The sequence below is a fragment of the Tetranychus urticae genome, chromosome 1, assembly GCF_039701765.1.
Source record: "Tetranychus urticae isolate SD_2017Ah chromosome 1, NJAU_TeUrti_SD_1.0, whole genome shotgun sequence".
NCBI classification, from domain to species: domain Eukaryota; kingdom Metazoa; phylum Arthropoda; class Arachnida; order Trombidiformes; family Tetranychidae; genus Tetranychus; species Tetranychus urticae.
The window spans coordinates 15,752,326-15,775,253 of record NC_142958.1 but is presented as its reverse complement, the minus strand read 5'-3'; the positions used below and the strand labels follow the sequence as shown (position 1 = coordinate 15,775,253).

At 32.7% G+C, this 22,928-nt stretch overlaps 5 protein-coding genes and 1 long non-coding RNA gene across 14 annotated transcripts in view; 1 reads left to right on the top strand and 5 right to left on the bottom strand.

Moving 5' to 3' along the window:
* Positions 1-4,474: 4,474 nt before the first annotated feature.
* LOC107370286 (uncharacterized) lies at positions 4,475-9,290 on the top strand. Its single transcript, XM_015938280.3, has 5 exons — positions 4,475-4,612; positions 4,735-4,892; positions 5,004-5,127; positions 8,798-8,927; positions 8,995-9,290. Exons 1-5 carry the CDS (start codon positions 4,558-4,560, stop codon positions 9,176-9,178), a joined length of 651 nt encoding a protein of 216 aa, XP_015793766.1. The 5' UTR covers positions 4,475-4,557; the 3' UTR covers positions 9,179-9,290.
* Positions 5,284-6,215, bottom strand: LOC107370283 (uncharacterized). Its single transcript, XM_015938278.3, has one exon. It carries the CDS (start codon positions 6,154-6,156, stop codon positions 5,377-5,379), a length of 780 nt encoding a protein of 259 aa, XP_015793764.2. The 5' UTR covers positions 6,157-6,215; the 3' UTR covers positions 5,284-5,376.
* On the bottom strand, positions 7,515-8,395 carry LOC107370284 (uncharacterized). The gene has a single exon (XM_015938279.3). It carries the CDS (start codon positions 8,332-8,334, stop codon positions 7,582-7,584), a length of 753 nt encoding a protein of 250 aa, XP_015793765.3. The 5' UTR covers positions 8,335-8,395; the 3' UTR covers positions 7,515-7,581.
* Positions 9,291-11,370: 2,080 nt separating the features above from the next.
* Positions 11,371-12,390, bottom strand: LOC107370269 (uncharacterized). Its single transcript, XR_001570585.3, has 2 exons — positions 11,911-12,390; positions 11,371-11,717 (listed from the first exon to the last, which is right to left on the bottom strand). It is a non-coding gene; the product is annotated as an uncharacterized LOC107370269 (long non-coding RNA).
* Positions 12,391-13,228: 838 nt separating this feature from the next.
* On the bottom strand, positions 13,229-14,758 carry ATPsynB (ATP synthase subunit b, mitochondrial). Its single transcript, XM_015938576.3, has 3 exons — positions 14,634-14,758; positions 13,797-14,494; positions 13,229-13,718 (listed from the first exon to the last, which is right to left on the bottom strand). Exons 1-3 carry the CDS (start codon positions 14,659-14,661, stop codon positions 13,341-13,343), a joined length of 1,104 nt encoding a protein of 367 aa, XP_015794062.2. The 5' UTR covers positions 14,662-14,758; the 3' UTR covers positions 13,229-13,340.
* Positions 14,759-15,659: 901 nt separating this feature from the next.
* Positions 15,660-22,928, bottom strand: part of rdgA (retinal degeneration A) — a 126,959-nt gene continuing 119,690 nt past the window's right edge. For 3 of the 9 annotated variants that reach the window (XM_089266291.1, XM_089266287.1, XM_089266285.1), the window contains exons 8-12: positions 22,499-22,692; positions 22,312-22,409; positions 22,035-22,232; positions 20,160-21,350; positions 15,660-19,440 (exon numbers count right to left, since the gene is read on the bottom strand). In XM_089266291.1, the coding sequence (XP_089122417.1) occupies positions 19,391-19,440; positions 20,160-21,350; positions 22,035-22,232; positions 22,312-22,409; positions 22,499-22,692 (1,731 nt within the window). In that variant the 3' untranslated portion in view covers positions 15,660-19,390. Of the gene's footprint in view, positions 19,441-19,473; positions 20,018-20,159; positions 21,351-22,034; positions 22,233-22,311; positions 22,410-22,498; positions 22,693-22,928 lie in introns of those variants that run through there. The other 6 variants (XM_015938265.3, XM_015938264.3, XM_089266289.1 and 3 more) reach the window with 5 other exon arrangements.

Here is a 22,928-nt window from a genome sequence, read left to right as displayed (position 1 = left end):
TTAGCTAAATTTTGTGAATTGCAAAACCGTTGATGATTCAATTTGTATTTATTTGCCGCTTTTGACATGAAATTGAGTTTGTTCATAGGTATTCCAACTCAAATTATATTCATTATTTTATTCATACTGATTTTGTTCCAGCAATTTGTTTGATCAGTGATTTCCTGTTAATTTACAGCAATTAAAACTACTTTTATGCATGGAAAGCTTTTGCATTAGTATTGGTTTTTGATTTGCTTTCATTTTCTTGTTACAATGACCAAAGATATTAAATGCTTCTCTAATAGATCATTTATGATTAATTTGAATACATTATGAAAAATTAATGATCACATTACATCCGATTTTCCGTAAAATCTCTAGCTGTTGTGATCACTCAAATTTCATCATTTGAGTAAAAGCCACTTCCATGATCTGCAAATATTGTTTGGTTTTTGCGCGATTTGTTCAGCTAACTATTCATTTGAGTTATTCATTGATCCGATAATTACTCTGTATCCTGCAAGAGAAAAGCTTAATTTTTGTTTTTCCGACTCTGTGTTTCGAAGTTTACATGTCAATGTGATTATTAAGTGAAATACTATTCTGAAAATTTTGAATAACTATTTATTTTAAAAATAAGATTCAGTACAAAATTAATGATTCGCGAGAACACCAATTTTCATTTTCAGATGATTGTTCTTTGCTGACTCGAAGTACAGGTCAAGGAACAGTTGGATCCAAATCAATCAAAGGCTTAGATTTTGGTACCATGGCTGGCATTGAGAGATAAGGTGAAGTCAAAAAGTGTCTCAATCAGTATATTTCATTGGAAATTGAATATTGAATCCACTTTTCGCAACTTCAACATCAAATGTCAACAATCAAGTCAAAGATGAAAATTAGTCTCAAATTTTTCTTTTCACTTTGTTTTCTTTTCTTAATTAACTCAATTCTTTGTGATGATTTCAAATGCCTTGAAAGGTGTAGAGTTGCTGAATTGAAAGTTCCAAATGTTCTCAGTTTGATTGATAAACAAACAGGTTATCATGCTTCTGTTGAAGTTATTAATCCAACTCAAAAAAATTTGGTCCATGATTATTATGATGGGAAAAATAATGCTGGATATATCGACTTGGAAGCAACCATTCAAGACAAATTGAATAGACGTTATTATTATCATTCAACAGAGGAAAAGATTACTGCTGAAGAAAATAGATGTTCTAGCCGGGACTTGACTCAGAATGAGAAAATTGAATTGATCGAAGATTGGTTTAAACCAAAAGATATTGTCGCTAGTTCAGATATGTTTAAAGATTTGGTTCATTTGGGACCAACAGTGTTGATGATTTATGCCCACAAAATCAGTGATAAAGCTTCCTTCTTAGGACCCGAACTGATTGAAGGTCGTACTATTAATCACTGGTTTTATTGTACTGATTCTAATGGGCCTTACATTGACTTTTACTTTGATGTTAAGGCCTCATTGCCTTATCGGTTCTCATTGTATTATCCTGAATGGATCGAAGCTCAGGAGGTCATTTCAATAAATGAAACTGCAATAGTCAAAAAGCAAGTTGACTCCGAGTCAAAATATGTTTACAACTTTTACATGTTCGAACCGTTGGTGATATCATCAGATGATCCCATTCCATATCCATTGAGTTATTGGTGTGCGCTTAAAGGTAACAGTCCTTACACTCCATTGCCAGATTTTAGTAAAGCTGAAGAGTTTGCTATGAACATGGAAGCGATAATAACCTATTCTAATGGTAAGTTTATCAAATCAACTGCTCGAGTAATGAAACGAGGCGATGTCATTTCATCCGAAATCCAAGAAGAAACTGATTTTGTTAGTTCCATTGAAATGCCACCTCTCTTTAGGGCGGTTCCAAGTTGATGAACGCACCGGTCGATGCCATTATAATATATCAGATTATACATCTGATGATACACTAATCACCCGTTGGCCTTTTCATCAAGATCGCGACTCCAATCTATTGCATTATTTGATAATGAAGCCAAGGCGAGATCATAGAGTTACTTTTATTGGTGATATACCTTTAGGACCTTTTCGAGTTGAAGAATACATAGCAGCAAACTTCTTTTCGGATAATATTGCTGCCATTGTCGACTATTATTATAAAAAGAATGCGCGTGATTTTGTTCATGCCGTGTGGTGCCAACTAAAGTCATATTTACCAAAAATCGAAACGATTATTATTTTGATTACTTTGATTCACCAACTCAGATTGAAGTAACCATAATTAATTACGAAGACTTTGACATTGATTATGAAGATCGATTCGATGTTTCTGGTTGTTATGAAGAACCTGGAAGCTATACTTGGTTTCAACTCTTGATCTCAGATCCTTTGATGGCTGGATACAATAGTGAAACAATCAAGAGATCTACTGAAAGTTTATTGACTTCATTCATTCAAATTACTAGCATTGGTGAAATTCATACTCAAGAAGTCGACTCTAATTCATATGTTACTGTTAAGCTTTATGATCGTGTAAATTTCCTTGAGGCTTATCGTCGTTCGGGTCAATTTAAAATTATCAATCCTTCAAATGTTGTAAGAAGATTTAAAGTCGAGGACTGTAGACAACTGTGCACTGCGAATCCCAACTGTATTGATTTCAGTTATTGTGATGATTATGATTGTTCAATTTTTGTAAAATCGGTTTTTCTTTATGAAACAGAATACTGTGAAAAATGTGATCTTATTCAAGATCTTTAACGTGCGATGTTGAACCGTTGATCAACAAAAATTATTTATCGACAATGTCAAGCGTGTTACAACAGATAAGAGATAAAGCCTCGATAACCGGCTGTATAGATATGTTCATTGTGAATGGTCCTGAAGAGATTGATGATATTTCCCAGGAACTATATGAGTGTGGTTCCAGGCCTTTAAGAGCCGAAGATTTTCCGATGATTGAAACTGATCGACATTTCAATGAAGCACAATTCAAGATCGAGAAAAGTACTCTTCAAGACTGTTTCAAGGCTTGTTTGAATGATGATGATTGTAATACACTTTCATATTGCGTCAATCAGAATAAGGAATGTATTCTGAGTGGAGAAACATCAAGTTCATTGCAAGACTCACTTAAAGACAAAACAAGTCATGCAGACGGGTGTAACATCTATCAAAGTAAATATACTGTCACATTGATTTGTACTTCTTGAATTAATTTTGCTTTCATTTCCAATTCAGAATCATTTATGAATCTATTTCATGATTATCCTGGCAAAAGTCTAGTTCTGGATGCCGTGTCAACCCTATCTGATGGATCAATAGCTGATTGTGCTAAAACATGTACTCAATCAAATGATTTCAATTGTGAATCATTCGATTATTGTCAAGATAGTAATCAACGGTAAGTCGAAACATAAAATAACCTACTCGCATTAATACAAATCAAAAGCAGTTAATTTAAAACTCATTTTTACAATTAGAAAAATTAGTAATATTTCCTTTTGATAGTTGGATTATAACTTGCCTTAAGTTCAATGGATATTGAACAAGTGTTGTTGTTTAGTCATCAAGAATGAGAATAACATTGTAAGATTAATCTTCAACAGATACAAGTGATTGTATAACTGTGATAATATTAATTTTCAAGATCGACATCATATCATCAATCGTCTGTTAAATATATAAATATCACAGACTTGAAATCCTGGAGCAAGGAAATTTCCAATGAAAGAGTTGCCAATGTTACTATTATTATCATGAAATATTTAACGATTTCATGACATAAGCATTAGATTGTAATTTCCACAAATTTGTTCTTGAAAGAGATTTCACTGAAATTCACAGAAAAAGAGTATCATTGGTTAAAATAATAACATCATCATCCAATATGGAAAGCTGATTTTGAAATAAAACTTTCAAGTGATAACCACCATTATAAGTATCTTCCATTTGGTAATTTTTTAGTCTCCTTTCGAAACATGGAATATAATTGAAGTCTCTTTCCATCCAACCATTCATTTTAAGCCAAATGAAATCAGAAAACAAACTTGAACAATCAGATAGATCAGTCAAGTTAATGACACAGCAACTGTTTACATCGATGGATAAGTTGATTTTCACTTTTTGAGGTAAATATCAAGACTGAACAATTTTTCTTGTATATAAATTCAATTATATTAGTTCGAAGCAATTCATTTCTAATTGGAGATAATTTACGGAAAATGTTCCTGAATAAAAAAAGCAAAAAAACCGTTAATTTCAAAATAAAGATTTGTTGCTTAACTCACCACTTGGGTTGTTGGGTAAATCCTTAGCAGAAGAGGTTTGATATTTATTTGCTTGGGTTAGCATTATTGGTCTCATCGATCACTAACATGATTGTAATTTCCAAGTAATGTTTCCAATAGATATTTCTTTACACTAGTTAAGATGACATTAAAATGATAGCACAATTATAAAGTTAATTAATCAACAATAAAGCAGAGTCTAAATCTTAACATTTTACATAATCTGCTGTTTGCAGTAAGCCATCTTTTGTCTGTTTTGTTCTCACTTCTTTCTGACTCTTGTTTTGCGCGTTAATTTTAAACATGTTAATAAGCCTTTGGATAGCTATAACCTGGTTATTATATGGAGATACTCAAGGTTTGCTATAACAGTCATCTGTTTAAACAGAACTATCAGATTTATCTATATTTATTGTGATTTTGAATATTAATTTGCTCCAACCTCAACTCTTTATTTGTTATTATTACCATGTTGATTAGATTACTTACCAGATCAAGATGGAAGTGGCTCTCTGAAATCAACCTGTCCTTATGTTTGTGCTGTTGGTGATTCAATTATGAAAAATCTATTTGATAGTGACTTGCCAATCAATTCAAAGGGTGATTTACATGCTCGTTGTGGTGTAACGAAATTCTTGGTATGAATTTATGAGTAACATTCGTTTTATTAACTTGTTTGCTTCGTTTTCATGTAACAAATTCAGTTATCATATAACAACCTTTATTTATAATTTCTATTGTATTCACAGATCAATGATTGTTGGAATGAGACAAAACATGGAGTAGATTGTTTACCGCGCAGAAAGGGTTTGAAGGAAAGAGTCATCCGATTCTCTAATGCCAATTGTACCGAAGGCATCTATGAAAGCACTGGTAAGTCACAACTCATATTCATTCTTGCTAAGTTAAAACCCATCAAAGTACCAGATCACAGCCATCATCTACATTTAAACAGTGCATTACAAGATTCGCTGTTATTCAGTGAAATCTTACCTGGGAAAGTAGTGAAAAGAACTAAACAGTGGAACATCAGTGTATTCAAATGATCTTTATTGAATTATCATCAATGTTACAAGCAATATCAGATATTCAACATTTATTGTGGTTCTATTACCGTTATGATTAACATGTCTTAACACAATCTCCAGAAGCATTCTCGAATGTGCCTTCTGGACAGAAAGCTCCCTTAACACATTGTTTAGTACAAACGGGGTTTGGATTAGCACAAGTTGGAGGACATGCTGACCCACAATCATTATTTACTTTCGGGATAAAACCATCATTAGAAACAGGTCCACTGCCTGAAGAACTAGATGCACTACTCGCAGCGCTGGACGCACCGCTAGAAGAGCTAGCCCCACCGCTTGAGGCGCTGGACCCACTCGAAGCGCTGGACCCACTGCCTGAGGAGTTAGACCCATTGCCTGGGGAGTTAGAACCATTGCTCGAACACTGCTTAACACATTCTCCAGCAGCATTCTCGAATGTGCCTATTGGACAGAAACAGCCTTTAACACAAGCAGATCCACAGGGTCCGGGTTTAGGATTAGCACAAGTTGGAGGACAGTTTGATCCACATTCAGTGTATACCTTTGAATTCGGGCACCAAGGGTTCCCATCGCTCGAACACTTCTCAACACATTTTCCAGAATCATTCAAAAATGTGCCTTTTGGACAGAAACAGCCTTTAACACATTGAAGCGTACAAACTGTGGGTTTAGGTTTAGCACAAGTTGGAGGACATGCTGATCCACATTCAAGAAATACTTTTGGTTTCTCGCACTGTTCAGTAAATACTTTCGAAGCACCAGTAGTACCAATAATGATTGAAGCAGATAAATCGGGAAGAGTACAAGCTGCAAAGGAGAAGAGCATAGCCAAAATAATTATCATGGACTTCATATTGAGTTTTGTTAATATAGTTTTTAAGATTTAATTTAATAGTAGGTAAGTTGATCGTTTTATCGAATGAATTTCTTTTGCTTTCCATCTCTCCTTAAATACTACCGAATCAAATATGTTTACTCTAATTAATGTGTTTACTGTCTCTATTTCCACCCATTTTCCTCATGTTCAGAATATTAATTCCTTGCAAAAACTTCTATCTACAGTTTATTTTGTGATTAATTGTTACAATGTTTTGATCAGATTAGTCAGTTTTTCCTCGAGTTTTATTTCTTTTCACCTTGCTATAGAAACAAGAGTCAAAATTTGTTTGATTTTGATTTGCATTCACACCAAATTTTTTTAAAAGAATAAAATAGTATATTGAAAGACACAGACTTACCTTGATAGTTTTTGACAATGACAAATGAAAATCAAACTATGTGATAAAAACATCAGGTGTACGGAGTATTCAAAAATAGTTTAATACACAAATGATATACAAAACACTGAAATAAATAAATTAAAATTTTTCCTCGAGTTCATTTTTTGTAGTTTTCCTGTGGTGCCATCTAGGTGAACTTCATGAGGAAACCATTAAATTTTACAATTAAAACAATTAGCCTCTCTAATGATTGACCCATTAGTCCTGTTGACCCTTCACCTTAGAAGACAATTATGATGTCGCCGTAAGAAAATTACAAAAACTGTACAAAGTCTTTGGATCTGTTTATTGTGATTGACTCTTTAGCTTAATTTTGTGAATTGCAAAACCGTAAATGATTCATTTTGAATTTATTTGCCGCTTTTGACATCAATTAGAAGTTTATTCAAAGTTATTTACACTTGAAATATATTCAATGTTTATCAAGTCAAATTTTGCAACAAAATTCGACAAAAGCAAATAGCAATAGATAGTAACAATAGTAATTTAAAGTGACTTTAAACTTTTGATATCCATAAAATTAAATTTAACTTTAATCGTTTTAACATTTAACAATTTGTTTGATCAGTAATTTTCTGTCATTTTTCAGTAATTAAAACTACTTTCATTCATGGAAAAGGTTTGGTATAATTATAGATTTTTCTGACCAAAGCTATCAGATAGATCATTTATGATAAATTTAAATACATATTGAGATACTAATGATTAAATTACATTTGGTTTTCCGTAAAATCATCTAGCTGTTGCGATCACTCTAATTTCGTCATCTGAGTAAAAACCGTTTCCATGATTTGTTGAGTCAATGATTTATTTGAGTTATTGATTGATTTACTAAATATTCATTTATTAACAAGAGAAAAGCTTAATTTTTGTTTGACCGGTGTTTCAAATTTTACAGGTCAATGTGATTGTGCAGTGAAATATTGTTCTGAACATTTTTGAATAACTATTTATTTTAACAATAAGATTCAGTACAAAATTAATGATTTACAGTTTCATCAATTTTCATTTTCAGATGATTGTTCTTTGCTGACTCGAAGTACAGGTCGAGGAACAGTTGGATCCAAATCAATCAAAGGCTTAGATTTTGGTACCATGGCTGGCATTGAGATATAAGGGAAATTAGATCCAGAAGTACGAACTACAGCTGGTGGTGGGATTGGAGCTCCATTTGCTACAGCGATTGGATCAAAGTTGACTGGAGATATTTGGAAGACTGGTTTTGGTCGAGCTGGGCCCATCGATAATTTAATTACAGGAAAATCAACTGGTTCGAAGGATTGGAAATCATTTGATTCAGGGAATTGACTAAAATCATTTGGAACATCAGTTGAATTTTCAACAGTTGACTCAGGATTTGAAATTGGGAAAGGTTTTGGACAAGGTCTGGGTAATGGACGGAAACCTGGGAATCTTGGGAATGGTCGAGGTAAAGGTACAGGATTATCAATTGGAATCGGTTGCAAGTTGTCACAATCCTCTTCAAAAACACATTGACCAATTGAATTTTCCAAATATCCTGAAGGACAGAAGAAGTCAGCTTTACATGATTTAATACAGGCTCGAGGTTTAGGATTGGCACAGGTTAAAGGACAATTAGTACCACAAGGATTCCATACTTTGGCAGCTGTTCGAGGCCTAAAATCACTTGTCGATTGGCCTGGTGTTGAGTCTGTTACTGGAACAGTTTTATTAGCTGAAACAGCCAACACTAGAAAATTTACAGCAATCGTGAAACCCAAAAAGATCATCTTGTAAACGATAGAAAGATATAGTTATAAGTAACAGTTGAATCAACAATTTGTTTGGATAAAACTAATCTGAAGAATCGGTTTCCGTTGCTTATTATTTATACTGAAATTCATACAATTTACTCTTTTTATTTCTAGAATGAGTAATTATACTTACGTACGATTCATTTTTTTTGTTTTTACACCAAAACGACACCTTTGTTTGCAGCTGATGTATATTAACTTGAAAATGATGGATTAGTTAAAGATATAACCATTGTATTTATCATTTGCCTCTGTTATGTAGTTGATTGTTGTGGTTTATGCAAAGGCAAAAATAAATCAATCTTTATGATCTATTTTTGCCTTCGATACAAACAATAACCATTAAAATCATTGTTTGTCTCGTATTGCAAAAATTATCTTAATTTCAATCATATTTAAACTCATCCAGATTTAAATGATTCTTTATCCTTTTTTTTAGATGAACCTTGTTTCTGGCGATGGTCACACCAAGAAAATCATTGTTCAGACGAATATGCGACTTTCGTTACTCACTTGGTTGGTACAAATCGGCTCAACTTGACAGTTTTCACTCAAGATGCTATCTGTTGGTAAGTAATCGCAATTATCCCATCAGTTGAATCATTTTGTTAATTCTGTGTTTTCTTTGTTTTTCAGTGATTTCCTAAAGTTTCAAGAATGTGCTGTTGGATCAACTTCTGGATCATGTTCTGCTCAAGTTGAAGATTTTGTCGAGAGATTTTTCTACAAACTCGCTGGTCAAAATGCTGTCAATCGATGCAATCGGCGTAAAAAACAACCATCATATGTCATTAAATGCTCAGGGAGGAAAAATTTATGAAAAATGGTTCAATCAATAATGTCTAACCTGTTGCATTCATCGTCAATGGTTATTGACTTTTTAACAAATCTCTACGGCATGTAAACGATAAATAAAAACATTTAGAAATGAACTTTGCTTAATAAAGCAGTAAATTGTTTTTATTTCGATTTCGATTTTCTTTTCACTCTTCTGTTTAGTTGACGTCAAGTGACGATCATTAATCTGTTAAAAAGACTATGAAAACAATAACACGAAATAAGTAATCATTTAAAGTACCAGAGTTGTAATCAACTTGCGAAATGGAATGATATAAATTACTCTTAACCATTTCAAACAAAACAATCAATGAAAATATTAAGCACTTTGGTAATTATTAAGAACCAAAGATACCCAAAAAATGTTTGATTTGGCAAAGCTAAATGTATGAATGACTAAGCCTGAACAGTCATTTTTCGCAATCTATTTACTCTGTATAAATTTGAATCTGTTTGCTCTTATAAATTGATCAGATACAATTTCAAAGAAACAATGTTGAAATCGGTTCATTTGCATTGCTTTTCATTCATGAATCATGCTTGTTTTATCAGCGAGAATAATTTTAGTTAATTGTCATCAGAATCACTAGACAAGATAGATTGAATAAAAACAGAACATGTCTGTAAAATTGTCAAAACTAACCTTAGGTCTGACAGTTTTACAAAGGACAGACTTTTATTAGCTGATAAACTCAAAGCTTTTTGATCAACAGGTAAATCTCAAATAAATCCCTAAGCTTAGCGTAGTTTTGTCAATTTTTGAACATATTTCCTATTTTTGCTGAGCGACTTTGCAAAATTGACATCACTTTATGCTCACAATTTGTCAGTATCTTTTGTATTGGATTGAATGATTAAACTGTTAAATTGAATGGTAAATCAATGGTCAAGAGCTAAATGCCAATAGTAAAGTCAATATTTAGCGTGTTTTGCTTCTAAATTTCTCAACATCCTTGTGATGCTTTTGTTCTTGTTAGGGTTATTCTTGAAAGGATATTTGGATAATTTGTTTTTGCTAGCGACTGAAACATTACGGTTCTGTTTTAAAGGGAAATACTTGACCAATGATCGATAAAATGGTTTTAATGTTGGCTTAATTTGCTGGACGGGAAATTGCCTTGTATTTGGCTAGTTTTAGATTACTAGGAAGTGTACAATTGTTGATTTCAATTGTAATTATTTAGTGTTGTCATTGTTTGATGTTTGCATTTTATTTCCTGGAAAGTGTCTAACATTAATGTTCTAGGTTTTATCCGAGGGTCAAGGCAGGTCAAGTTTGCCGGCTCTAAGCTTCTCCTTTTACTTTTACATTGAAGATGAAAGGTACAATGTTCATGTGTTCTTGTATGCACACAAAAGGTAGAAAAGGTCTATCGACATTTAAGGCAAAGAAATGAACAAATGGAAACAGAAGGTGAAAGGTTTTTGCTTCATTTTTATTCTTCAAAGCTTATTTGAGGAGAAAGTCTTTTTTTGACTTGTACTTTCTCTTCAAAGATGGTGAAAGGTGAAAGGTGAGCCAAGATTTGACTAACATTTTAGCTTATCCAAGTATATATCTTTAGTATTATGTATAAATCAGACAAAAGCAAGTGAGTTTAATTTCAATTCATTTTTATTGTAACATTTGGAAAAAAAATGATGAAAATGAAAAAGGTTTCTTTTTCTCGGCATTGATAAAAACAACTGATTAGTTGTTTACCTGTTTTACTGTGCAAATTTTTAGTTGCCAATGGACATGAAAATTTAACCCCGAGGCTCACAAATAACGTTAACCTTTTTCCTTTCAACTTTACTCTTTGCTTAATGACAATAATGATGATGATACTCGTTGTCATTATTTTCAGCATTTCTTGGTTACCTTTTAGTTTGGGTAATCAATTTGTTCAACAAAACTGTAATGGAAGCAAAAATTACTGCAAAATGAGTATTGAATTGTTACATTCAATTCACTTAATATGCTATTCAGTCTTGATTATAATGATAACAATGGTACAAAGATAATGGCCAGTTGAGACACAATTGAATGGGACAAAAAAAACAAGTAAAAGTTAATTTAATTTGTTGGGTTGCCAAAATTGACTCCCATTTGGTTAGAGAAAGGTTAATGTAAAGAGTTGCTTGAAAGAGGTTAACCAATAAAAGGTCGTACAAGTAATGATAACTTGCAAGTAGTCAGTGTAAATAATTTAAATTTAATTCATAGTTTCACTTTTTCTGTGACTTTGGATGGTTAATCTACAGCATTTTGCTTTATAATTTGGGCTGTTCATTTTTTAATCAACATTGATTTTAAATAAACAAGCATGTCGCGAGTCATAATCATTACGGTTGTAATAGCTGGTAAGAGTTGAGGCACTCAACAATACAATTATTGACTTCGATACCATGTTTTAGTCCACCCAATGGAGAGGTTTTACTAGGAATCTCAAAATCATAGCTTTGACACCGACCATCACTATATTTTAGCTTCCTTAATATGCCAACAGAAGTCCAAGTCAGCCATCTAAGGTCATTGATATCTATAATAGAAAATAATTCCATTAAAACATGTTCGAGAGTTAGAGGATGGCTTTCGATGATTGAGACAACGAAGACCGAAGGCCAATCGAAAATTAATATTCCTACCCTTAGCATTAGTTTCAAGCTAATAATTAACATGAAACTCCAAGAGGGTGGAATGAACAAAGTATGATAAGGGAGAGGAGACATTACCTGAAGGATTCATGAATATGTTCAAACATCTATACCAAGGTAAACACGTGGAGTAACATCGCAGCTTTTCCAAGTAGAGCTGCTAACATAATAGCTCAGCTATTGTTGAAGCTAGTGTGTTGCATTTTCAATGCACAAATGAGTAAACTGGATCAAACGAGTGGATAAACGAAATAACAATTTATAAAATAATGAAGATTGCTTTGATGAAGTGTCGTGAATTTATACTCAAGACAAGAAAGGAAACGTATGAATTTTAACGGAAACAGATGAAATTAGTATCGATTAATTAAATTAATCGATACTATCGTTTAGCTCGATTCTTTGGGTAAATCAACAAAAGGTGTCAAGATAATTGCTCTTTCCAAAAGAGCTGACCAATGTTGATAAGCATTGTTAATTGTGTATTACGGTTGATGCAAATTCAAAGATTTCGTTAAAAAGATCATTTGGATTGAATATGCATGATGCAGTCTTCATGTAACCTTCAATTGAGTGTCATAAATGGGTGAGAACTGGACAATGCAACTTGCAATGTGTGATTCGAGATAAACAAATAACATTTGAAGAGCCAAAGTATGGCAAAAAAGCGTGATTTCAATTTTTAGATTTGATCTTTTTGAAGATTTGCGAATGTTCAAAGTTTCAAGCCGATGTAGTTTTATAATCTGTCATCTGTAGAAATGTTATTTTGTAAAAACATCTATTGTATCGAAAAACTTACAAACTAATTACTGCCGATTTATTGATATTAAAAATGTCATTGGTCTTCAACAGCAATCAGGATATTCAATTATTTGCGTAGCTAATTTATCAGACTTTTTGATTTGTTGATAATTATTCCATAATCATTAGAGAATTTATGTGCAAAAATTTTTGAAAGCAAAGTTTTGAAAATTTTTGAATGTCTTGTCAGTCAGTCACTTACTATGCTGGGAAACTAGAGTTTTTACCAGCCGATGGAATAAAACGCCAAATTATTTATTTATACGCGTTTTTAACGCATCGAAAAAACCGAGAGAATATGTTTAGAGAAAGTTTAGCTCATCAAGGGATCTTAATATTTTTCTGTTTAATTAGTTTAAATTAACGAAGCATTAAATTTAATGCAATTTTATGTTCTGCCTGAATCTAATGTACTGTCTGTTAGCGAAGAGCACTCAAAAATGTGAAAATCAAACGTCCTTATGATACTTTTTTTAAGAGCGCATTTATTAATAACTAAACTGGCCCAAAATATTTTTTTCTTGTTTTGTATAAATCAAAGTCCAACCATGAAATTATTTATGGAAAGATATAGCTAAAAAAACACAAAAAATAACATCTTAATGATTTTAATGTGGATTCTCTCCAAAGAACCTATTATTTGATATTTTACAAATTAAAACGACAGTAGCCTCCTCTTCATCATTCATGCTAGAAAAGCCAATCTAGATGAAGTTTGCTCGCTTAACGGATAAATTTTTCAAATCAACAATACATTGGTCTAAGATATTCTTCTCTTTCTCAGGTGTTATACTCTTGTTGACATTTTCTATGATCCAATTGACCATGTATCGTCTAGCGAATTGTTTCTTGCCCTCATCTAAAGCAGCTTGCAAGTCCAACTTTCGTTTTGCTTCCTTGTATACAGCCATTAATTGTTTTCGATATTCAGCTTCCCTCTGGAGATGAACATTTTCACGATAAACATTGAAAAGTGGGCTGGGATCTTTACCGACTTGGATTTCCTTGTTGTTAAACTCGATTATATTGTTGAGTAATTTGACTGATCCATCTTTCCAATCAGCCCATCCACGCATGGTTTTCTGAAATGAAGAAAGTAAAAAATAATGAGCTGGAATATTAAACATATTAAAAGGGGTGAGGAAGATAGAAAAACGTACCAAGAATGCAGCAATAGAGTGATCTTTAAGCTTAGGACCGAATTTTTGCAAAGCTTGGAAGAGAATGATCCAAAAAGCGATACCACCAGGAACACTGTGGTCAAGCACAAGCCATTCCTTAGAAAGAGCAGCCATAGTGATACCAGTGACGGCAATGTAAGGTCCAGTTACTCCAGTTTTGTTATAGAATGGATCAAACCACCAAGATGGGAAGAAAAACATTCTGTAAACTGGAGCCTCAACTTGTAATTTTTGATAATCTGCAGGGAAATTTACCAAATCACGCTGCGGATTTTTGTCATCATCAATAGTTGGCATATTTTCAGCGAAATTGACTCCCAGAATTTCAGCCATGTTGACACCTTTTGGAATTTCTTTTACAGTCTCACCAGGCTTTGCATTAGGAGGTGCTAAGTTAGGTATTAGAGGGTATGCAGGACAGCAATCATCGCGAGTTACTCTAACTTCTCTGCCGTCAACAATAACTGGAATATCCTCGTAATTGTCCAAAACTGTGGGGTAAATCTTTTCCTGAGTACTAGGAGTGAGATGAGATTTAAATGGAGTGACTTCACTTTCAACATCGACCTCCTTGAGCTCATTACCAAAAACACCAATAGTTTTAGTAGTCAAGCCTCTAATGCTGTTGAATGTCTGTTGACTCAATCCAGTTTTAGATGCCTTAGCTAGCGCTGAGCCTATACAAAATAAAAAATAAATGAAAATGAAATTTCTCCAAATCAAAATATTTGTTGACATTGAGTAACATTAGCAAAATAGGTGAACATTGTAAAGTAACTGTTAAAGTACAATAATCACTTGATAATAAAAACTTACCGGAGGCAAAAGCAAATCGGACAAACATTTTACTCGGGTGACACAATGAACCGAACGAAAAAAATCAATTAAACACTGCAATTAATTTAATTAACCAGATTTTTCTTCTGAACCTGATTTCACCTTTAGATCGGCTGGTGAAACTTGGCAAAACTTGAACAACAGATGGCAGCAGATTCAATATAACTGACATCTCGCGAATACAATGCAAACTCACTTCAGCGGCAAACACAAAATGTGATTCGTTAGAATTAGTTTGGTGGTAAAATCCGCTTCCATGATTGTACAGAAGGCCATCAAAGTTTCAACTTTGGACTCGTTTCTCTCAAATACTGTTCATAAGAGAAATCTTTAAATCGCACAAATGGATTCACTTCTCATTTTCCATTAAACAAAAAGAGTCCAAAGGCAAAGAAATTAAATTTGCCTGTTTATGCCCATTTAATGCAGAAATGTGGTAACTGTGTCTTTTTATAACAACCGTTTTGGATTTATAATTTTTATTACGGAATCGTTTATTAATGATTTATTTTGTATTCAGCGATAACTAAACTTCAAGTCCCTAGTTACTCACCCATATAAAGTCATGTATTAACGAGTATGGATATAACATTGAAAAATTTTCAGTGCAATGAGTCCTTTTTCATGGGAATAGTTTTATCAATAAAAGAGACAAATTGTTTTAACAATTGAATTAAAGCACTTGTTTAATTTTTCTTAAAATTGTTTTACAGTGAATAAGGTGCTTACAATAACAACAAACTGGCTAATCAGTTTTTTCAACAGTGCATAATTTATTTCATTTGGACCACTCATTTGGGTTTTTGTTTAATTCATTCCTAGTGTTTAATACAGCTTAAAGTCTCCTTTTGTTTAACCCATCTTACAAATCACTAATTGTCTTTGAATGTTTCCTTCAAAATTGGAATAATAACGAGCAAAATGTATACAGAGTCCATTTAGCAGGTCAATCATTGAATTAAAAATCAACATTACAGGGTAACAACAGAAACAACAAAAAAAAAATATTCAAAAAAAGGTTAATGTTAATACAGTCAACAAATTTTTAACTTTTACATAAACATTGCATAAAATTTGCTCTTTGTACACAACTCAATCGTAAATTTGTAACATAAAAAGAAAATGATTGAGATTTGATTGTCAAAAGAATTATTAATAACAGATGATTGAAACTAAAGATGATCCACAAAATTTGGCGAATGAAGAAAAGAAGGAGATCCAATGGGTAAAGAAAAAACAAAACATTGAAATCCGTGGATGGTGACAATTATGGCGATCAATGGACATAACTCTTGGAGGTTGATGACCAATGGATTAAATAACATCAATTGTGAGACAATTGGTTTTGTAAATCAACAATAAGCAGTGAAACAGGATCAATAGAGTTGAAATGAAGACAGCTTAAGCCAAAAAATGATAATGCGTTAAAACACAGTTACAATCACCTTATAAATGTTAATATATGTGTAAGTGTTTCCAGCAATGCTAAGACTTTTTGATGCTCTCTTTCCAGTTTCGACGGTTAATCACAATGAGCAAGAAAAAGAGTGATGATTAGGTGGATTGGTTTCAAATTAAATTAACCCTGTTTGTGGTGTAATTGATGGTAAGGAAGAGAAAAGATCTGAAGAAGAAGGCACAAGGTTTTCCTTAAACGTTAACAATTAATTGGTGGATATCAACATTGACAGTTTGTTAATTAAAACAGCATTTCAAGTAATAGGATGAAGGTGATTTCAATGGGATCAGGAGCAGGCAAGTGTTTTACAGTGTATAATCAATATAAATATAACAACAATGCATATCTTTTTGTTTCTCCATGTGAAGTGTAAATTAATTGAGTACAAGTATAAATCAGTTCTCAATCTTAATAAAGTGTTAAGGCTAAGTGTGTGTGTGTAATAACAGCATGAATAAGGTGATTGATTGTGTTGTTTTTTGGTTACGATTACATTTGATTGGCTTAAGATGAGAAATGATAGTTGATTGTTGAAAGTAAACACACTGGAAAATGTATCTTTCTTGGTCTTCATCATGGAATTGAAAAAAGAGTCCATTTCATGTTGTTCCATTGTTTCCATCAAAAAGATATTCCTTCCAAGTGGTTCCTTTGAATTCAATCGATGCAAAAAAACGATTGATAAACACCAAGAGAATGGAATGTAAAGGTTTCAGTGAAATATTTTACATGTTGATGCTCTACTTCAATACCATGGACTTTCTTTGCTTTCCTGGTGCATGAGTTGTTCATAAAACTAGTGATTTGCAGGATAAATGGTTTACAATGTATACATATATAACTTGTGTCCGTAGTGAACAATAATAATTACATGTTTCGATGAAACTACAGTTTATGAGTACAATTACTTAGTACTCAAAGTAAATTGTATTCAATTTTGACACAATTTTGGCCTTTTCCCTTTTCTCGTCTATTTTCAATTTGCTCCAACTCGATCCTGGCTTTATACCAGCCAATGATTTGAATTAATTTGCATCATTTAAATCAATCGTCCATTGAAAAAGGGTTTGGATCTGACTACGTAAAAAGAGTCCAAGAGAAATGGTAAAGTGGTTAACGACGTCGTATTTGGGTCCATTTCATTTAGCTAGCAAATATGAAAACTAAATTGTTTTAAACTGAACTTGTTTTCACTGATATAATGAAGTTAAAGTTGATAAAACATTGAAAATTTAAAGGATGATGGAATCACAATTTAACAATTTCAATTGTTTGCAAGAAATTTGTTTCTCTAAAGATCTTTTGAAGTCTTTTTCAAAATTTCTCCAGTTTCTTTGTTTTGCATCCAATGATATATTTGATAATCTTGCCAGTCTCGTTCAGTTTCATTGCTTTGCAGTTACTGAGACTGGTTCAAGTTTTATCTAGTCATCTGGTTGTCTAGTTTATAAATCACAATTTAAGTACGATATCGTTGAAGACCACAAAATCAGGAAGATCCTTTAGGTTCTTGGACTGCAGGTTTATCTACAATTTTTCACTTGTGAGAATCTCGTATTTCGTCTTTGATTTTGTGAACTCGTTTGATTTTTAAAGGACCATCGGTGCTCAACTTGATTGAACCAATTTAGGAAAATCTGTTTCTCTTAGTTGACTTGCTTTTTGTCCTGTTTGAATTACAAAAGCTCGGTGAAATCAGGTATTGTTTTAACATGGTAATCAAGTGTTTATCCAATAATAATAATATTAATAAGAAGGTGATAACAGAGATGATAATTATAATAATATAATAATATTAATAATAATAATGATGATGGTTTTGATGATATAATAGTAACGTCAAGATCAGTTATTATGAATTATGATCATTAAATGCGTTAAAAGATTATAAATTTGACAATTAAATTGTTGGAAGGTTGACCATCAAGGAGCCAATAGGGATGATAAAAAAAAGAGGAATCCAATTGAAAAGGGAAAAAAAGTTCCAATTCAATTTGTATTTTCTTTGCTTTTATTATTAAAATACTGGTTTAATCCGTTGAAGTTTCCTCCTTCCAATGACTAGGTAAGTGTTGTTTTTGCTCATTTATGCTTTGGTTACCTTGTTGATGGTAAATCAGTTTGGACTTGACTTGATGTATATTTATATTTTCAATTAAATTACTTGAGGTGGAGAGATTTCGTGTTTGGTGATTTAGATCTGGTTAAAGTGCATCTTCATGTAAATGGTAAACATGATGAACAAAATAAAGAAACAGGAGAGACAGAGGTTCTTCTTTCCAATATGTTGAAATGACTCCAGGTAAATATATGCATTGGTGAATTGTTTGTCAATTTAATCATCTGATTCCAGGCAACAAGAAGGAAAATAGATGGTAGAGATGATGCCAGAACAGAAACAAGTATAAGAGGATGAAGATGGAAATGGTTAATGTAATGTTGAAGATGTAGAGAAAAGTTGATTAATCAAATGTTAACAGGTAACGGCTAATGATGTCATGTAATTTGCTTTATCGTATTTTCATTGATTGAGGATACAAAATTTATTAATTTGCGTTCTCATCAGCAACGGAAATATAGATTAACAAAAACCAAGATTTCGGATATTATACTTGATTGTACCAAAAATAATCAATTGTTTGTTTGTGTTTCAACAGATAAAACGATTCCAAAAATGATTAACTTGCTTCTGTTTGTATTTGCTTTGTCGGTTTGAGTAAACAAAATGGCTGAAACATCACCAAAAGGTTAATTCCAATGGTTAATTTCATGGTCAACTAATGGTTTCGCCAGCTTTTCTTGCATCTGATTTAGCAAATCCATTCCAATAACAACTGCATGTTTGATAACAAATTTTTAAATATTTCTTGTTAGTATTAAAATGAAACCAGATCCGCCTATTATTTAATCATCGGCAAGGTAGAATCAATAATGAAAGCTGATTCCTAGTCATTCCCGTTAACTGTTTTGATGTTCAACAATGGGCTGATTGAGTTAACAGCAATTAAAATGTCTAAATGCAATGGTCATAAGGATGGTAATGATGAAGTCAATCAGCACTGGTATTGGTTGTAAATAAATTAATGAGGAATGTGGCTTTACCAGAGAGGCACACAAAACTAGATTAACGATAATCTTCTCCTTAACAGCTCTTCCAAATCAATCGAAACCATCATTTTTCGGGTATTTAAACAGATGGCCAACAATCAACGGTAATTAAATAATCTATCATGATTCAACTGTTGACCCTTTTCCTATCAAGTTAAATCTGCTTCAATCAAACAGTGGTTTCCCGTTCATTGAAAGTCGCCTGGTAACATGCAAATTCTGTAAAAGAAGAGCAAAATATTGAATTAATTAAGATTATAGTAGTTTCAAGATGATTGGATTATATTAGGTAATAACTTAGTTGCTAGTCTTAAAGCGGTTACAATTTTTTCATTCGTTTTGAGACTTTTCATGTTGATAAATGGTGATAATAAAAGGTTTGGTGACAATAGTAATGATAATTGATGACAATAGCATTTGTGAAGAGAGTCCAAGAATAAGACAACATGAGCCATTCAGCTATTCTGCATGAAGATCGAAAATTTTGGTGTATTCAGAGTAAAAGGTCGGACAAGTGGAGAAGCAGCATTAATTACATTAAAAAATAGCCTTAAATAAGCTAATGTTTGATAAATTACCAAAGATTATTAAAAATTGCATTAAAAACACTAATCCATTTAGCTAAGTTGAAAAGCATATAACTAATGATTTAGCATTCAACAAAGGATATTTGAAGTTTAGTCTTGCATCGTTAATGGCCAGGATTATTTCAACATATTAATGCATATCATTTATTGGGTTAATCAAAGCCATCATCTTAATCCTATTATTTGAGCGGTGAAATTTTCATGCATTGCTGGAGTGCAGGAAAGGAGAAAAGAAAAAAAATAAAAGAAAAAAAAATTAATATTAATGTGATTAACGTTGATCAAGTTACTAGGAAAGCTGAAAACCTGGTGACAATAAAATGATGGAAAACAATTAAGAGTTCAACTCACGATCTAAATAAGCAGCAAGTTCGTGATCACCCTTCATAATTGCCAAGTCTTTAGCATTGTGACTATAAGCGTCTGCATCTGTAACTGAGGAACCCGCTGCGGCCAGAATAAAGCAAGAAATACGTTGACCATAGAGGATGGCATAATGTAATGGAGTTTGACCATCATTATAAGTTTTATAATTAATAAGGTCGGGTTGCAAGTCGACCAGATATTGTATAATATCATGATAGCCCAACATGGCAGCATAATGTAAAGTTGTTAATCCATTGGAGTCAACAGCAGAAAGATTGTAACCCTGTTCACGCAAACGTTTAAGTGAAGTTAAATCGGCTCGTTTAACAGCTTCAATAATTTCATTTGAATTATAATCAATGGAAATGTTATCTGGTCCAGTTACATTTACTCTAACAGCTTCTGACCTGGTTAAGCTGACACAATCACAGGCAGTCTTATTCAACTTGAAACTAGAAATGGCTTCATTTACAGTGTTATTGGCATCACTCTTGTTATCATTACTATTATCACCCGTTTTGTGAAAATATGAATCACTTTGATTCCTTTCATCTCTATTAAATCTAAATAGTGCATTTGAAGTCTCCTCGGCTTTAAAGTCCACTAAATTTGGTTCAATATCACGTCTTTCATCAGTTGAATAAACTAACCTTTGATAAATCATTTCATCAACATTGATCTCATTATTGGGTCTAACATTGTAATTACTTAGGTTTTTACCTTTATCACTCATTACGGTTTCTTTAGAGGCACTAGGATTGTTGGACTCTGTTGCTGTTTCTGTTAATGTTTCTGTTGCAGTTGTCGGTGTCCCTGGAATTGATGACCCCTCTAACAGTTGACTGGCAGTATTTACGTTTAAAGTATCACCCGAATCATCTTTACCCGATCCTGGTTCCTTGGTCGTGGGAGGCTTGAAAAGTACAATTGTATTATTGTTGTCTCCATAGAGAGCAGGATCAACTGGTGAAGGCGTCTCATCACCACTCAGCCCACTGGCGGGACTATTGTCTGCTAATTGGGTTGTAGGCACATTTGAGGCTTTTGCAAGTTTATCACGATCGTATCCGTTATCGGTTGGATCCAGAATGTATAGTTCATCATTGCATATATCAACAACATAGTGTAAATGCTCCTGGGCACGATCTATACGAAAATATCTTTCAGCAGTACAAGCTGCATGATTCATGAGGCAAAAGGAAAAGGAAAGAAAAGGTTGTACCAAATTAATGTGATTATTAATTACAGAATCATTGTTTACACTAAACACAGCAAGTAATCAATATTTTGCTAAGTAAAAGAGAGTTGCTCATTTAAACACAATCATTTCAGTTGTAATTAAAGAGCAATAAAGTATGTGTTCATTAATTTTTTCAGTCATTTTCCTAATCAACGTTTTTTCATATGGCTGTCTTTGCAGAGATATTCACATTTTATGTATCCAATTAGATTAGCCTGTTGGCTGAGTAAGGAAAGATTTAGAGAGCAATTTGAAATGTTTTGCTGAACAAAAAGTTATTTTAAGCTTTGACATTTGACATGAGATATTTGTTTTTCAACATTGAATCTCGTTTGAGCATGAAAGTGGAAAATTCAATTTATGAAATAGTGTTAAATTTACTTCATAATTTCCCCTGTTTGTTCAGTCATTTTTGAGGTAATTTAAAAGTGATGTCCCTGAATAAGCAATTAGATGTTAGATAAGGAAAAAACCAAAGGAATTTCTGGTTGATTTGAATCTTATTTGCCTTCAAGTTAAACTGAAATGTTTTTAAATGCATCCCACACTTGATGCTTATTTCCTATTAATGGGACTTGTTGTTAACTGTGTTTAGATAAATAGATGTGACGGTTACGTACAATCAACGAAACACCAGTCATTTGAAATATCGAAGGCCTTTTCCAATCGATATCTGGCCATCTCGTCTCCTGGTTCTTTATTGAGCATATGAATTGAAGTTGAACCTTTCCGATGGTTTGCAACCATTTGTCTGATTAAAGCACGAACATGGTTTAACTCGAGGTCCGGATTGATTTGTAGTTTACCTAAAACTATAGCTGTTGGAGGAAAATGAGAAAATTCAATAGTTAGTTAACAATGATAATTGAATGTACAATTGATGCAGTAAATACTTACAAGCATCATGAAGTCTACTTTTATCATAATGGAATGTTTCATAATCCAAGATATTCAATTTTCTTACCGGAATTACAATTTCCCGATCTAATGTTGGCCTGTTGGCGGAAAAAAGTAAAATAAAAACAAAATAATCAATAGTAATCAATAAAGAGTAAAGAGAAAAGACAATTTTCCAATAGCTTACATGGAAGCTATCTGGCAATGAGTTTTAGATTTAGCAACCATATTTGCTTGATTTTTCACTTTTATCCTGATAATTGAAGGTAATAGACGACAAGGTTCACCATCAACTTGCATAGGAATCGTTCGTCGAGTAATTATTTTAGCTTCTTTACATTGAGCTACACATGAACCATGACCACCTGCTTGAAGAAGAGGCTAGAATAAAGTAGATTAAAGATGAATTAGTAGAAGAATAAATTAGGGAAAGAAGAAAAAATTAGCAACCAAATTGCTTGACAATAATCATTAACAGATAAACTTGACCAACATGAAATGACGAGAATGTAAATGTTGGTTATATTTTCTTCAAACAATCGAGTCAACTAAAGTCAAACTAGAGTTAATGTGATTAAACAACAATGACTATCAAGAGATTACCAAAGTAATTAATT

Coding starts and splice junctions, on each gene's coding strand:
- LOC107370283 (XM_015938278.3), bottom strand. CDS start 6,156: ATGAAGTCCATGATAATTATTTTGGCTATGCTCTTCTCCTTTGCAGCT.
- ATPsynB (XM_015938576.3), bottom strand. CDS start 14,661: ATGTTTGTCCGATTTGCTTTTGCCTCCG. Junction 14,495..14,633: donor CCGATTTGCTTTTGCCTCCG/GTAAGTTTTTAT, acceptor TATTTTGTATAG/GCTCAGCGCTAGCTAAGGCA. Junction 13,719..13,796: donor ACTCTATTGCTGCATTCTTG/GTACGTTTTTCT, acceptor TCTTCATTTCAG/AAAACCATGCGTGGATGGGC.
- LOC107370286 (XM_015938280.3), top strand. CDS start 4,558: ATGTTAATAAGCCTTTGGATAGCTATAACCTGGTTATTATATGGAGAT. Junction 4,613..4,734: donor ATTATATGGAGATACTCAAG/GTTTGCTATAAC, acceptor CATGTTGATTAG/ATTACTTACCAGATCAAGAT. Junction 5,128..8,797: donor AGGCATCTATGAAAGCACTG/GTAAGTCACAAC, acceptor CCTTTTTTTTAG/ATGAACCTTGTTTCTGGCGA.
- LOC107370284 (XM_015938279.3), bottom strand. CDS start 8,334: ATGATCTTTTTGGGTTTCACGATTGCTGTAAATTTTCTAGTGTTGGCT.